This window comes from Pongo pygmaeus, chromosome 8 (genome assembly GCF_028885625.2).
Source record: "Pongo pygmaeus isolate AG05252 chromosome 8, NHGRI_mPonPyg2-v2.0_pri, whole genome shotgun sequence".
Lineage (NCBI taxonomy): Eukaryota > Metazoa > Chordata > Mammalia > Primates > Hominidae > Pongo > Pongo pygmaeus.
Window position 1 is genome coordinate 98,499,395 of NC_072381.2, and position 16,567 is coordinate 98,515,961.

Below are 16,567 nucleotides of genomic sequence, written 5' to 3' on the forward strand. Positions count from 1 at the left end.
AAAGTTATGAGCCTTAATTCCATCTGGAATATGGCAAGGAGACCAAGGCCTCTCTGGGAAGCAGGCTGAAGGGCAATGGCAGACTCCGGTTTCTAGGGAATTGTTTTCCAAGTTAGAATCTATAAATCTATGATGGTCTGCTCTTCATCATGGCCAACATGGAAAGGGTAGAGATTTGCCAGTGTGGTGGGTGTCCCTGTTTGGATCCAAACTAGAATTTCCAATTGTCCGCTGATGAATCCACTGAGAAGATGATATGCGTAAACCATAGGAACGTTTTTGGCTGAGGGAGAAAGGAGGAGATTTGAGTGGGGCCCGATTAGGAAATTGGAATCAAGGGGACACAATAGTGCTTATCTCAGATACTGGCTCTCAGTCTGGAGGGGAGATGCGCTTCAGGCAGAAACTAAAGGAATTGTTATCCTAAGGGACCTTAAGGCTTGGGGTCACATGACATGGACACAGAATGGAGAGCAAGACATTCCTCCTGTCCTGCTTGGAAGCCAGCATAGCTTTAGTAAAATCTAGGCAAAGACTTTGGCACGGACAAGAGGGTATCAGCAGCAGTGGAGATGGGAGCCTCAAGTGGCTTTGAGGGCTGTGGCTTTAGTCAGCAGGACTGGGGCAGGACAGTAAGAAAAAAGTATTCATGAGCAAGCACATGTGAAGCACCTCAAAGACTCCCAGAAATCTCAGGGGGGAAATTTTGTAGAAAATTAAGTGCTAGTATTATTAGCACATGAAGGCAAGAGCCAGTAAAATTTCCATTATTATTATTAATGTGCCTCTGCTGGTACTCACAGGTGAGTCACACAGAACAACAGAAATGAGTGGATCATCTCTCTACATGAGTTGAAGTTCAGGCTTCACTCTATGCAGGGAAGGATCTGAAAATGGCAAAGAGTGGAAGGAAGCCCTGGGCTGGTCGTTCATTGCTCAGGGCTGCTTTCTCCGGGTTTAGACCCAGCCACAGAGCTGGAGGGCAGGTGGATGCCAAGAAATCCTACAGGAAGGCAGGAATGAGCCTCTCCTTACCTATGCCATGAAGCCCCTACTCCACACAATCCAGCTGGCTGGACATCAACATCCTCCACTCAGGGCCTCCCTAGTGGCCTCCAGCACACCCTCTATCTTCACTAGCACTTCCAAGCCTGAGCTGCAAGGGCTTGTGTGTTTCCCACACATTCCACTGTTTCTTAAAGTGGTCTCCACTCTCGCCCCATGCTGAAATCACCACTGGTGCTAATCCCTAACCCAAGCTACAGAATCAGAATCCCCAGGGTGCCCCTGGGAGTCTGCATGCTTAACAAGAGACCCAGTTTTGCGATCATTGCAATAGATCGTGAGATCCTTGAGGACCAGGCTGGGCTTCTTCATCATCTTCAGCACCTGGCTACCTGGCTTAGTGCCTGGCATGAAGCCACCACTCCCTAAAAGCTTCGATGGACAGATGGAGAGATGGAGGAATGAATGGTTGGGTGGACAGTAGGACAGATAAATTGTCATCATTTATTTATTCATTCAATAAACATGTATTGGGACCTATTATGTGCCAGGAACTGTTGAATGAATAAAAAGTAAAAATAAAAGATGGTCAAGGGTTGTCTTGCCTAGCAAGCAGATCAGAGCCACAATCCTGAACCAGTTGTTAGATATAGCAGTGAGTAGCAGGAACAGATTCCTAGACTAGCTAAAATGATGACAGTCTTCTCCTCATTTATTTGAGCATGAAGGCCTATCTGTAGAGTGGTGTTCATCTGAAAATTATCAGAAAAGACCCACCAAATACATCTGGTAAATTTAAGTCAATAAGCACTTGAGTTAAAAATAGCATAAAAAATCAAAATAATTCTACTTTTAGCTGTAAACGTTTGTGAACATTGTTTTCATTTGTTTAATTGTAATGAGACTTTTCATTAACTAGATGGATTTTAAGCTCAGTGAAGGTTTTACAAATTATCTCTATTGTTTTAGAAGTATTCAGGCAGTTTTTTTTTGTTTTTTTTTTTTTGCTCCTGGACAAGCCTATCTGAGGCTTCCCTTAAGTGTGAAATGGGTCTTCAGGGGTTTTAAGACCCTCTACCCCAAGTAAGCTTATCAAGATCTGAACATCTCAAGTGTCCCCTCTCCTGGGATGATGTATGTATGTGTGCGCGTGTGTGTGTGTGTGTGTATGTGTGTGTGTATACTCTACTTAGTGTCCCAGCATCAGACACCAATAAGATTATTACAGAGTTCTAGTTTTGAGAGCTAGAAAGACACCCATTTTCAGTATTGCTAGTAAGATTGTGGTGGAAGTCATCTAAGTCATCTATTGGAATTATCACACAAAAGTGTTAATCACCATGGTGTCTTCCAATGTTGACAATAAAATCTCAAGAGCATCTTCTCTTATCCCTTAGGTTAAGATCCCTTGGATGGGATTTTAGGGGATGGTAAGGAGGGCTGTGGTTGTTTTTGGTATGTAAATGTTTTCCATAAAGGTGAAAAGTAAAAGTACCCTTCCCCCGACCAAAGAAGAAAAGATAGTGAAATCATTAAAGGTACCATTTCAGCAAAGACGGTGAAAGTTCCTTCTGCGAAGCTGTTAAACTTCTTCTCCACAGCACTTAAGCCTAGCCAGATGTTCACTCGCAACTCCACAGGCACCTTTGGCCCATTGTTTTTCTCCTGTGGATACTGTGAGATGAACAATAGCATGTGATGTTACATTAGGCACAGCAAAGACTGTGACATTAAGTTAAAGCCAAAAGCAGAGGGAACATCTAATCATTGCTTTCACCAGTCTAATTTTATGTTTGCTTCAGTTAAAACATTTCCAGATGACCCTACAGCAAAGATTAAAATCACAATTAAAGCAGCAGATCTCACAGTGTGATCCATAGATTCCTGCCTGTCCCTGAGACCTTTTCAGGAGGTCCACAAGGTCAAAACAATTTTTCTAATAACACTAACATGGTATTTATCTTCTTTACTGTATTGACACTTGCACTGGTGGTGCAAAAGCAACAGTGGAAAAAACTCCTGCACTGTAGCAGGCATCAAGGCAGGATTGCCAAAGTGGACCTAGTAGTAACAGTAATAGTAATAATAACTGCAATCTCAGTAAAGAAACAAAATTCCAGTTTCACTAAAGAATTATCTTTTCCTTCTTTTCCCATGTGCAAAAACATAAAAATAAAAGGATTCTGTTGATCAAACAGTAAAGATTACTAATTTTTTGTTTGTTTGTTTTTGAGACAGTGTCTCACTCTGTTGCTGGAGTGCAGTGGCTCAATCTCGGCTCACTGCACCCTTGACCTCCAGGGCTCAAGCGGACCTCCCACCCCAGCTGCCAGAGTAGCTGGGATCACAGATGCATGCCACCATGCCTGGCTAATTTTTGTATTCTTTTTGTAGAGATGGGGGTGGGTCTTGCCATGTTGCCCAGGTGGGTCTTAAACTCCTGAACTCAAACGACCCACCCACCTCAGCCTCCCAAAGTGCTGGGATGACAGGCGTGCACCACTGTGCCCAGATAAGATTACCAATCTTATTAGATCTCGACCCTTGAATACATGTCTTGTTAATATTTTGTGTGATGAGATGGGAAGTACATGCGAAGCACTTCTGCTGCATATTGGCATATGATGGTTGTCTTGAGAAAAAGCTCTTGTGCAATTTTTTGAGTTGTAAGTTGAACTAGATTTTTGAAAAATGAAATATCACTTTTACTTAAAACTGCAATTGACAGGTAAACATGGTTATTCCAATTTGAGCGTGGGGCAGGGATTTTTTTTTTTTTTTTTAACATAAACAAAGTGAGTCTCTCACTCCAAGGAAAAGAACTCTTTATTTGTTGGTGATGACAAAATTCCAGCTTTCAAGTAAAATAATAGAGTGTTGGAAAACTTGAGTCTGTAACAATAAGTTTGATAGCTTCCCAACACATAAAGACTTTCTGATAAGTGATATTAACAAATGTGATTTCAAAGTGTGATTTTTCTCAATATTGTATGATGAAATGTGTCATAACTCAGTGATCTACATAACTCAGTGAATTTTCCAAATGATTGTACATTATGTTACAAAATCATGCATGAATAAAAGAGTCATTCAAAGTCCAAGAAAGACCAAGGATTTTAATGTAGCTGAGTATGAAAAATTCACTGATATGGTTTCAGGTGTCACACTGCAATTAACCTTCTAAAAGCTACCACTTGAGTTTAGTGTTATATCAAAGATGAATATTCATAATTATCTGAAAAGGTTATTATAATACTCCTCCCTTTTCCAACTACATATCTATGTGAGGCCAGATCCTCTTCATATACTTCAACCAAATAACTAATTCCATCAGCTTAAATGCACCAGAAGATGAGAGAATCCAGTTATGTTTCTGTTCAGCAAGACATTAAAGAAGTTTGCAAAAATGCAAAATAGTCTCACTCTGCTTTCTGATTTTTTACACAAAATGTATTTTGTAAAAATATGTAGTTTATTAACATTTTAAATTAAATATGTAATTGATGTAATTTATGTTAGTAATGGGTTTGTTATTGTTATGGTTAAATCAATAAATATTTTAAAAATTTATCAGTTTTGATTTCTATTATAGTAAATATTGATAGGTATAACCCACATAAATCAAAGCTCTCTTGGGCCTTCAATCTTTTTTTAAAAAGTATAAAGGGGTCTCCAGACCAAAAAAACTCATGAGTTAAACAGCTCCCTAAACTGTGTAATGAGTATTAACAAAATCAATAAATATATAAAACATTCCCTTAAAAGCATTTTGCTGTTTATCCACTAACTTCTAAAATATAACACAGAGAAGGTGCCTTTGTCTCCTCTCCCACCCCCTGTGAGGTTTTATTTATTAATCAGTTTGCTTCTACCCACTGCTGAGGTCAATTATAATTGTGGTTCTATCTTAAGTAAAATTTATTCTACCAAGAGACACTTGAAAGAAGATAATCACTCTGATTCTATTTACACCCTCCTGATTAAAGAGCAATGAGTAAATTTATTAAAAGTTAGCAGAATCTCCTTGTTTGAAGAGAACACTCTCCCCAACTCTGCTTTTTCTCTTCTTAATTGTTATCTCTGTCCCAAATGCAAAGAACTCCAGTTGGGGTTGGCCAGAGAGATGAAGTCAAAATATATAGATGGGAACTATTCTGATTTCTTTGTTTCAGCCCTAGGCTCACCTTTGATTCCCCATATACACACACAGAGTTCTTAATACGGGGCCCTGGAATGGGCTTATGGGTTGTATGAAGCTCCTAAATTCTATGCAAAATATTAGCTGCACATGCAGTGTGCATTTCCCTGGAGGAGGAGGCCTGTGGCTTTTGTCAGGCACTTAAGAGAGTCTATGACTCTAAAAATATTCAGAATCTCTTCCCTAAAGTTACGATTGTCAAAAATGTTCAATTTGATTGGTTCGTCAAATTGAAATTGATTCAGTCTATTGCTCATTAGGTTAGAGCAACAGATTCCGTGGACCATCCCTACTGCTTTCTCTTTCTTTCCCCAACATTCACTAGAATGAAAGGAAGAAAGGCATTGCCTTGCGTGAGATATTAGAAGTGAAATATTCATGCCAGAAAGCAAAGCATTCACAATGCCATGTTTATATTAATGTCACAAAGACTTCTAAGGAGGTGTCCTTGATTGAAAGCCAGCCAACCTCAGATCACTCTCTCTCAGAATTATTGCCCCAGAGGGAGGGACCAGAATGGACTAGAATTGATCCCAATCACCCTTACCATTCAATGATTAGCAAATGATACAAAACAGCCCCTTCTCAGGAATACAGCTTTTGCATTTAGTGTGTTTCACGTGACACAGTGAAGACATGTACCTTCAGAAAGATGGTTTGGGTTTTCCCACAGTATTTTCCAGATGCATTCTCACCACTGGTGGAGTATAAGACCTGATGTGCGGGAATTCGTGCATAGGCCAGTCTCTTCTCTCCCCGAATCATCCAGATGATGATGTCAGGCATGCTGTTCTGTGGCTGGTCATGAGGATTGGGTGGAAAAAGAAGCACAGCCATGGTTAGTCTAAATGGAGAGGGACTGAAGACCCTGCAGCCTGGACCCTCAGGGATTCATTTAGCAAAGAAACGCTGTGGTTAGGGCTCTGTCTCAAATTCCTGAGCTCCCATCTTCTAGGACCACATTGTGAGTTTGCAGGGCTGGGAGGCAGGCTGTGGCTGGCCAAAGGGAAGGGTGAGAAGCAGAGGCGCGGCTTCACCTAGCAAAAGCCCCTCCTACTCTTCTCTGGGAGGTATCTTAGAAAATATTCCATCTTATCTCAAGCATCATTTGAAGAAAGCCACCAGCAGCAGTCAAAGGGTTACAGATTGCATATATTTTACAGGACAAAGAGTCTCTGGCTCACCATCCAATATTTGCCAAATCTGAAATATTAATTTTGTTTTCAAAAACCTCTTTTTTTCTGATTATAAAGAAGACAATCCAGCTTCCAGGGCTGGATATTCAAATGTCCCTATTGGCACACAGTGGTATAAAAAACCGCTTCTCCTAAGTCCACTACAGAACACTGTGAAAGTACCAAAGCATACAAAGTAGAAAATGAAATTACCTAATAATCCTGTGTGCTTTTTCAAGTGTATTTCTACCCACAAATATATGACTACCTACCCAACCCTCTGATTTCTGAGACACAGGAGTCGTCATCTCCTTACTTCCTCATTCTTCTAGTCCACCGAAGTTAGTGGAGGCCAGCATTTATCCAGCACTTACTGTGTGCCTTCAACTGTGCTAAGCCCTTTACACCTACCTTTTTTTTTTTTTTATGCTTTAAGTTCTAGGGTACATGTGCACAATGTGCAGGTTTGTTACATAGGTACACATGTGCCATGTTGGTTTGCTGCACCCATCAACTCATCATTTACGTTAGGTATTTCTCTTAATGCTATCCCTCCCCCAGCCCCCCACCCCGCTGACAGGCCCCAGTGTGTGATGTTCCCCGCCCTGTGTCCAAATGTTCTCATTGTTCAATTCCCACCTATGAGTGAGAACATGCAGTGTTTGGTTTTCTGTCCTTGTGATAGTTTGCTGAGAATGATGGTTTCCAGCTTCATCCATGTCCCTGCAAAGGACGTGTACTCATCCTTTTTTATGGCTGCATAGTATTCCATGGTGTATATGTGCCACATTTTCTTAATCCAGTCTATCATTGATGGACATTTGTACACCCACCATCTTTTTAAAATCTTTACACAACAAAGCTAACTAGTAAGCGCTATGTTTATGTCCATTTTACAGATGGGGAAACTGAGGCTCAGAGAGGTTGAATAACTTGCTCAGTGTTATACATGGTAGAACCAAGGTTCAAATTCAGGTCTTTCCAACCCCAGCCAAAGCTGACATTTTAATCCTGTGAACTACAAAGATCATTCAAAATATTCTCCGACAGTACCATGAAAATGATAATGATTTGTCCACTTTTGAAGACATTTCCAAGATCACCAACTCAAAATTCTTCCCCTGCTTTGATTTCAATCACATTCATCATTAGCATCCTCAGCCCAGTTACTCCCTGATTTTTACAATCTGTCAGATCTGCTCAATATCCAGATAATGTAATAGATTATCTTTCCACCACCCTATTCTTGGTGCCATTTCGCAGAGCCCTTCTTCCATATCAGGTGACGTTTGTGTAGTTTAAAAGTCCTACCTCTTCAGTCAGCTGCATTAATTTATCAAGCCAGTCCTCAATTTCTGCCAGTGTGGACTTCACATCTGTGGCTTCCGACCTCATCCTCACAGCCGCCTCATGTATTTGGGAGAGAGATCTGGACCGCAGCTTTCGGATCTGAGTATCGAGAACTGTGACGTTGGCTTTTCCTTCTGTGAGAGGCAACGTGTATCTAGAAAAAGGAAGAAAAAAAGAAACAGAGGATTTGAAGAATAACCTAATTTTAGGCTTCAGAACTGTCAAATACATTTATGTTGGATTTCCATCTTGCAAACCACATCAACCTCCTAAGTGAATCTACAAGCATTGCCTGGTTTACACTGGAGTAGAGTGTATCTGGCATTGCCAGAGCAGACCTGCCAGTCTCTTAATGTTCATAAGAAATACAGGGAGATTAAAATCCCAAAGCTATTTTAGGCCTTAGGGTTTAACCTACGGCCCAAGGAGTCACTGGAAAGAAGATGGAAACAGTGGCTTTCCATCTTCTGATGAAAGAAACTGAGAGAAACTGGCTTTCCCTTCTTTTGCTTCCTAGAATCATTTTACAAACCCACAAAATGATGGAAGAAGAAGGGAGGTTAGAGACCATTTAGCTAAAGCATACTTAACTTAGGGAATCCTGGGCCTCTAAGCAGTCTATGGGTGGGTCTTGAAGGTCTGTGAAACTCTGGAACTTATAAAGAAAACTGTGTCTATCTGTGTCAACACGTAGTGTGATGTAATGATGAACATAGGCTTTGGAGCCAACAACCTGGGTACTAATCGTGGCTCCATTCTTTACTAGTTCTATTGTCTTGACCAGTCACTTACTTCCTTGTCCTCCTATTTTCAAATGTGGGACATGTTTTTTAGGGATGTTGTGAGAAGGAAATGAGTTGCTGTACGGAAAGGATTTAGAACAGTTGTATAGCAAAGTCTAAACAATGTTGCCATCCTCATCATCATTTTGTTATCATCTTTATCATCACCATCATCTCATCAGATTCTCAAAGGGGCCCCTGAACTCCAGAAAGATTTATGAACCAACCATGTAGGCCAAATCTCCATTCAATATGAGAACTTGGATGTGTTGTGATGAGACCCCCAAGGGTTCCTGAGAATGGCTGAGCTAGAGCCAGAATTAGCCTTCTGCTGCCAGGCCTTCCCTCCCGCCATGGCATCTGGTGGGACACAGGGTGAGGTTTTCACCAGGTTCAGGAAGCTCTGATTCACAGTGTCCCTACCTAGAATTTCCACTCACTTGAATTTCACCTAGCTTCTTCAATGAAGAAAATCCTAGCACAACTTCCCTTAAACACTGAATTTCCTGTTACATAAAGTTTAGAAAGATTCCAATTTGATTCCTCAAAAACAGCTCATATCAGAAGTATAAATAGATGACTGTGATTTGCTCTGCAAATCTTAAAATTCACAGACATTTTCTCCATGAAAGTTATTACCAAATGTTTCTGTTTGGTTTCATAAATAACTATGGCATTGTATTTGAAGGGTTAATTCCCCAGAGTGAGACTTGGAGGCAAAAAGATAACTGGAAGCTGTTAGTTCAAAAGTCACACGGGGCCTCGGACAAATAGATGTTGACTGTGAAATACACGGCAGGAAGAGGGGCTGAGTTGGCAAACCCATCTCTGGGCATCAGATATGTCATTTCACCTCGTTGGGCCTCTGTTTTCTCATTTACAAGATAAGGAGACTGAAGGACATGATCCCTTAGGACCCAGCTCTAACATGCAGAATTTAAACAAGCGCCCCGGCAGTACTTTGATTTTGGTTGCGTTTCAATTACCTGGCTTTACCACTAGGAGGCACAAGAAGACAGGGTGACTTAGGGCGGTAGCCCAGCGTGGGAAATAAAGGCCTTTTTGCTTGTGGAAAGCATTCGATATGCTTTTCTTTCGGAACTTCCCTGTCCACTGTTTATTACCCAATATTTAAAATGAGTTTTGGAACGAATCACTTCTCCCTTTGATTTCCATATGCTAAAAGATCTGAGCTGTTTCCCCGAATCAGTTATGAAAGGTCCGCTGGTTCAAGTCAAATCTACTGGTTTCCCCTAACAGAGACTTGGCCAGTGTTCATTAAGCATTCAGTAAAAGAGCAAGTAAAAGGGCTGTTTCTAAAAATATGTTTATGAATTAGAGATATTGTTCTGAATGGTAAAATCAATGCTCCACCCCCAGATCCCTTCTCCGTAGGAGCCAGAAGTCACCCTTCTCCAGGGTGGGGGTCATCCTTGGGTTGATGAGAAGCAGAGGCTCAGGCTTGCTTCTTCCTCCCCTCCCCATCCCTTGCCTGAGGCTGCCTGGGACGTGCTTCCGGGAGTGGGGCCTCAGCCTCCCTAGGCTACTTGAGAACTGGCACCAAATCAGAAAGTGGAGCTTTTCCTGGTGGTGATTCAGGCACTCCTCCCAGTGAGGGCTTTTTACGAAGTTTGAATAATTCAAAATCACTTCTTAGACAAACACTAGAAACAATTTCACAGGCTTTACAGTCTTAGAATTTCAGGCAGGAGCACCTGGATGAAAATTCTGAGATAGGTGTAAGATCATTGTACCTCGTGTCTTCTATAACTTCATCTATCAGCTTCAGCCACAATTCAGCCAGCTGGTTTGCAGGAATTTTACCTTGTATCCCTGATTTTAGAGCTTCTATATTTGTTTGCTGAAGAATTTGAAAAGAGAGGAAATAAATGATAATTGTTCATTATGCCATTATACCTTTTCATATAGTTTAACCTGTGAAATCATGTAAATATTTTTATATATTCAAAAAACAAATAAAATGAAACCAGCAAAGATAGGAGAGGGAACCCTAAAGTGGAATATAACCAGAAATAAAACAGATCTAATTATATTTCAGATGAATAACATAATTACACTAAACTAACCCAAGTAACTTTTGGAACACAGTATTTTGACCATGTACGCTTTGTTAAAAGGCAAACAACAACAACAACAACAAAAAACAACAACAACAAACCCATAAACATATTGAACTCTAATTAGTAGGCTTATTTTTCACAGTGGTTTATCTACAGATTTTAGGATTGAACCAAGGAGTAAATATATTGAGGGTGACAAAGGCCAGATTTCTCACTGTTGGAGAAGAAAGTTAGAGACATAGAAATACGGAGGACTAGAATAAACCTTGTGGTATTGGACTGGAATTGGAAGTATCTTTATGAAGTCATAGCTTTTAATATATTGTTAGATATAGAAATAAATAGACATATATGTGTTTGTGCAAATTCGTTTGCTGAGAAGACCTAGAAGCAATGATATTTCAGTAGTAGTGGGCACTCTATACCCAGATCTTGTTTCTAAAATGCTATTCCCCACTCAAAGGAAACAGCTGCTTGGAGAAATGGCAATTTACGGACTGGGGCAGAGAAAGTACAAGATAAGCTCAAAACATATGGATCTATCCCACTGAGCACCTGCCAACAGAGAAGCTGAGGAAGAGCCTACCATGAGTGTCAAAAGTCCTAATCAGGGAAAAGGGAAAGCCACCATCCTGTCCAGATTAGGCAGCATGGTCAGTGGAGAGAGCTGATAAGAAGAACCAGGATGAAAACTGCTGAAGAGCATCTCAAACACAATTAGAACACAGGTGCAACTAATTCTCCACAAATGCCTTTGAGATGTACATTGCCTATCAATTGCAACTTTATTTTTGGGACAGTTATGATTAAGTCAATTTAAACCTACAGTTATCCTCCCAGATTGCCTTTATAACATACAATAATATTTCAGATTTTGCCATAGAGTTTTAGATCAAGTATACTCCTGAAACCCCATATGTTTTGGTCTAGCCCTGGTAGAGATTAGATCTTTAAAAAATTAATATTAACATAATTTGGAGATCAAAACACCAATGCCAGATGGATTTTAGCACTACCTGATAGGAGTAACTTAGTATATGTGTATATGTGTGTGTGTGTGTGTGCATATATATATATATCTCTCTCTCTTTTTAGACAGAGTCTCAGTTTGTCCAGGCTGGAGTGCAATGGTGCCATCTTGGCTCACTGCAACCTCCGTCTCCTGGGTTCAAGCGATTTTTCTGTCCCAGCCACCCTAGTAGCTGGGATTACAGGCTCACATCACCACGCCCAGGTAATTTCTTTTGTATTTTTAGTAGAGACAGGGTTTCACCATGCTGGCCAGGCTGGTCTCTAACTCCTGACCTCAAATGATCTGCCCACCTTGGTCTCCCAAAGTGCTGGGATTACTGGCGTGAGCTACTGCACCTGGCCCAAGTAACTTAGTATTTTTGCTTAATTAGAAATATCTCAGACATAACCCCCTTCTCCTCACCAATCTAGTTGACCAATGTCAACTAGACAGATAATCACAGATATCATATATATGCAGTTTTCACCTAAGGAAATCCCCAACCTCCAAACAAAAGAAGTTCCTCTAGTGTGCAGTAAGAGTGGAATGTGTCAGACACTGGTTCCTCAAAGCTGCCTCTTCCTGCAGTGGAGATTTCCACTGCAAAGTTCTCAGAGTTTCGTATTGCTATTGGAATGAACCATTCTCTCCACACAAAAATTATGGCAGAAACTATGAGTTCCTGTTCCACCCCACTCCTACCTTTTTAATCCTCCCCTCTTCCACAGTAAGAAAATTTTTATCTGGGCATATGCCTGCCCAGGCATAAGACTAACATTTTCCACCTTCCTTGGAGTCACATGTGGCTGTATGACTGGATTCTGGCCAGTGGAAAGTGAGTAGAAATTAAGAGTATGACTTCTGCATCTTTCCCTTCAAGGGAAAGGCCTATGTCATCTTCTCCCCACTGTTTACCACTCCTCCCCTTAGGCTGGAGGGCAGATGTAGCAGTGAGCTGCCTCTACCATGCAGACAATGATAACTCCTGAGTGATGGCAGAGCAACCAGGGGGTAAGAGCCTGGGTCCCCAATACCACTGAACCTCCATACTAACTTAGGACCATCTACCTCCACTGTTCCTAGAGACATTGCTCTTACCTTATTGATCACTGTATTGAGCACTGTCTTGTGTTATAGTGGCCTGGCCTCCATCCTAATACCTAATTCACCCTGCTTGGTGAAAAGGAAATGCAGAAAAAGAGAAACTTACCAGCCGTTCTGCCATAACTAGGAGAGTGTTCACCGCATCCAGGCGATGACTAATATCCTCCCAGTATGAAGTCAGGGTAACAACTGGCTTGGTGTGGGCCCAAGGCAAGTAATAATAGTAGTTGCCTGGTATAAAACATTGAGGGTCAATGGACATTGAACACTTAAAATAGACAACATGTTTATTAAAGAGATGTGCAGACTGAGCTGCTGATTAATCCACAGGCTTAGGGAATAGCTTGGGGTGGTCTGATTCTTTAATTTGACTCAATTAAGCAACTGAAGACTAGGAAGCTCTTTTTCATTCAGTCTGTTCTGAAATTTTCTCTGAGACACCCTAGTAAACTGAGCACAGCAATCTCAGGATCGTTTAGTGATTCAGGGCCATGCATCTGAACATCAAAGATGGTTTCCTAATGTGGTAGTAGAAAATACAGATGACATAGGAAGCTAGACTGAACATGTTAGTCCCTAAAAACTGTTATTCTAAATAAATGTTTTTGTTGGAAGTGGGGCAAAAGAAAAGAATTTTCTGTTCTTGGAAAGCTTTAGCTGGCTACATAGGGTTTGGTACTAGAGTCTTACTGTGATTAAGAATTATTAGCTGATGTTTTCTAGGATGTCTTATATTTTAAAACTGCTTGTACAAAAATTAAGTTAAAACTCTGGCAATACTGTTGGGAAATTTGATCAGTATTCCTTTCTCCCTTCTCTGTACTCTCAAACCATTTGTTGACAGTTTTATTGGAAGTTCTCATACTTTGCTTTCTATTATGATTTATTTTATACACTAGAATGTAAACTCCTTAAAATCAGGGACTGTTTCTCACCCATCTTTGTTCAAATACAGCTATTTAATCCTCATGTCAACTCCGGAGAAGACGAAGAAACTGAGGGTTAGAATTCAGTGACACGGTTAAGGTCACAAGCTGGTGAGTAACAGAGTGAAGACCAGAAGCATGATTTCCCAGTATCTGAGCCAAAGTCCCATTCATTTTCCACTACTCAACCTGAGAAAGATTTGGGGCTTCGTAGGGGTAGGAGGTGCTTTGTGGAGCTCAGTACTTAGCACAGTGGCTACCTTGGGGTCTTACATGGCAAAACCAGTGTTAAAGCTGGATGGGGAGAGGGTGGCATTGGGGTTCAGCCTCTGACAATGGGACCTGCAACTTCTTGGGTCTGGCCAGTCTTTAAGGTGCCTGAACCCCAACCACACTCTCTTCCTCATTCAAACTTTTCCTTTCCACTAACCATAGGCTGGGTAGAACAGTGCCAGAGGGAAGACACAGTGCTTGCTTCCGGTCCCGTGGTGCACCCACTGTAAATGTGCAGAGGAGAAAACTGTTAGTGCCGATCTTACCATCAAATACAGCACGGCTGTACTGAGTTGTTGATGCCAAAGGCTTACAGGTGGTGTCAAACTTGTTGCCATAGTTCCCAATGCTGACTTCAAACTGAATGGCCTCACCAACATCTTGCAACATGGTGGCTGAATGAAACACGGCAGACAGGCTGTACTTCCGCCTTCGCTGGTATTTCTATAAAGTATGAGCAGATATAAGGTTCAGTGAAAGGCCTTTTGTCCTTATTTACATGTGGATTTCCAGCAGATGCAATTCTAAACCTAATGATTAGTGCTGAATTAAATGACCGGGGAGAATGTTCTTGGACCCAGCAGTTCCTCTTGCACTCATACAAGTGAGCAAAGATAGAAGCACTAGGATGTTCCTTGCGGCATTGATTGAAATGGAGGGGAAGAAATGAAAACAGTACGCGTGTCTTTCAGTAGGCCACTTGTTAAACAAGTTATGTTACATCCATAAAATAGAATGAAAGTTCATAAAAAGACTTAATTAGATCCATATGTGCAACCATGAAAAAAGAGTATATTTTTTGGGCTGGGCACAGTGGCTCATGCCTGTAATCCCAGCACTTTGGGACCCCGAGGTGGGTGGATCACTTGAGGTCAGGAGTTCAAGACCAGCCTGGCCAACATGGTGAAACCCCGTCTCTACTAAAAATACAAAAATTAGCTGGGCGTGGTGGTGCACACCTGTAATCCCAGCTACTCGGGAGGCTGAGGCACGAGAATCTCTTGAATCCGGGAGGTAGAGGTTGCAGTGAGCCAAGATCGTGCCACTGCATCCAGCCTGGGTGACAGAGCAAGACTCCATCTCAAAAAAAAAAAAAACAGTATATTTTAAGTAAATCTATTAAATAGATATTTTAATATTGGCATATTCATAAAGAAGGTCTGGAGGAATATAATTCAAATTGTTAACAGTAGTTATGTTGGAGAAGGTAGAGAGATTGGCAAACTTTACTTTCTAACTTATACATTTTTAATGATTTTGAATGAAGTATTAATTATTTTTCTTTTTTTTTTTTTTTTTTTTGAGACAGGGTCTCACGCTGTCACCTAAGTTGGAGTGCAATAGCATGATTACGGCTCACTACAGCCTCGACCTCTTGGGTGCAAGTGATCCTCTGGTCTCCCAACTACCTGCGACTATAGGTGCGTGCCACTGCACCCAGCTAAACTATTGATTTTCTAATAAGAAATAACAATAAAGATTTTCATGTCAGATGTAAATAAAAATAAGGAAACTAGGTAAATTTATTTTAAATTGAAATGGAAATCAAACCTTCCTTTTTCTTTTTAAATCACTGGTTTACTAAGAGAGTCAAAGATAGGGTCAACAATAACCACACTGAGTACCTATCAGCCTACCAGAAATGACCATGAGCCTTTCAGGCCTTCCTTCATGAGCACATAAAATCTCTTGAATCCATATCCTACCCCAAATCCTTGCTCAGCTGGCATATCTCCTTCTTTATGAGCCATATCCCCACAGATCTTCAGGCACTGTGACTTCTTTTGTCAAAGAGCCATGCAATGGTTTAGGTTGCTGTGTTTCATTATGTCCCGTGCATTCTGCCACGCAATACTATCCACATCCTGTGTCTATTCTAGAACTCTGGTGGTACCCAGTCTCTGCTTTCAATTATTTTGGGTATGTACCCAGAAGTGGAATTTTTAATTCTTTTTTTTTAGACTGTGTCTCGCTCTGTCGCCCTGGCTGGAGTACAGTGGCTTGATCTCGGCTCATTGCAACCTCTGCCTCCTGGATTCAAGTGATTCTCCTGCCTCAGCCTCCCAAGTAGCTGGGATTACAGGTGCATGTCACCACACCTGGCTAATTTTTGTATTTTTAGTAGACACGGGGTTTTACCATAGTTGGCCAAGCTGGTCTCTAACTCCTAACCTCAAGTGACCTGCCTGCCTCGGCCTCCCAAAGTGCTGGGATTCCAGGCATGAGCCACCGTGCCTGGCTGGAATTTTTAAATTTTTAAGGACTGTTTTAAGAACTTCTGACAGTGACTGAAGCTTGTGGTCTTGAAGAACCCCTGGACATCCTTCTATTACAGAGTCTCCATTTTGGTTAAAGGAGTTTTTGACATGGTATAATAGAACCCTTCAATAGGGTTTTGTCAAATCCCCTCTAGGCCTCAATCTTTCTAAAAAGTCTTTCTAAACATTGGTTTGTAACCTGAGCTGCACATTGAATGACCTGAAGAAGCTTTAACGGGGGCATTGTGAGTCTAAAAGCCTCCCTAGCTTAGTCCACTGTCACCTTGATAGGGGAGGATGGGGGGTGCATGCTACTTGTCAAGAGCTCTGCTTAACTACCCACAGCTAAGCCCCCTGGAATACTCGTGGTCCAGAATGATGTGGAAATTCTGGGTTTGGGTTT

General features: G+C 41.2%; 1 protein-coding gene across 2 annotated transcripts in view; it reads right to left on the reverse strand.

The window, feature by feature from the left end:
• MYOF (myoferlin) overlaps nucleotides 1–16,567 on the reverse strand; it is a 173,509-nt gene that overhangs the window by 61,325 nt on the left and 95,617 nt on the right. For both annotated transcript variants that reach the window (XM_063669988.1, XM_054435782.2), the window contains exons 20-25: nucleotides 14,173–14,350; nucleotides 12,814–12,938; nucleotides 10,265–10,371; nucleotides 7,690–7,882; nucleotides 5,846–6,001; nucleotides 2,548–2,679 (exon numbers count right to left, since the gene is read on the reverse strand). In XM_063669988.1, coding sequence (XP_063526058.1) covers nucleotides 2,548–2,679; nucleotides 5,846–6,001; nucleotides 7,690–7,882; nucleotides 10,265–10,371; nucleotides 12,814–12,938; nucleotides 14,173–14,350 — 891 coding nt within the window. The remainder of the gene's footprint in view (nucleotides 1–2,547; nucleotides 2,680–5,845; nucleotides 6,002–7,689; nucleotides 7,883–10,264; nucleotides 10,372–12,813; nucleotides 12,939–14,172; nucleotides 14,351–16,567) is intronic.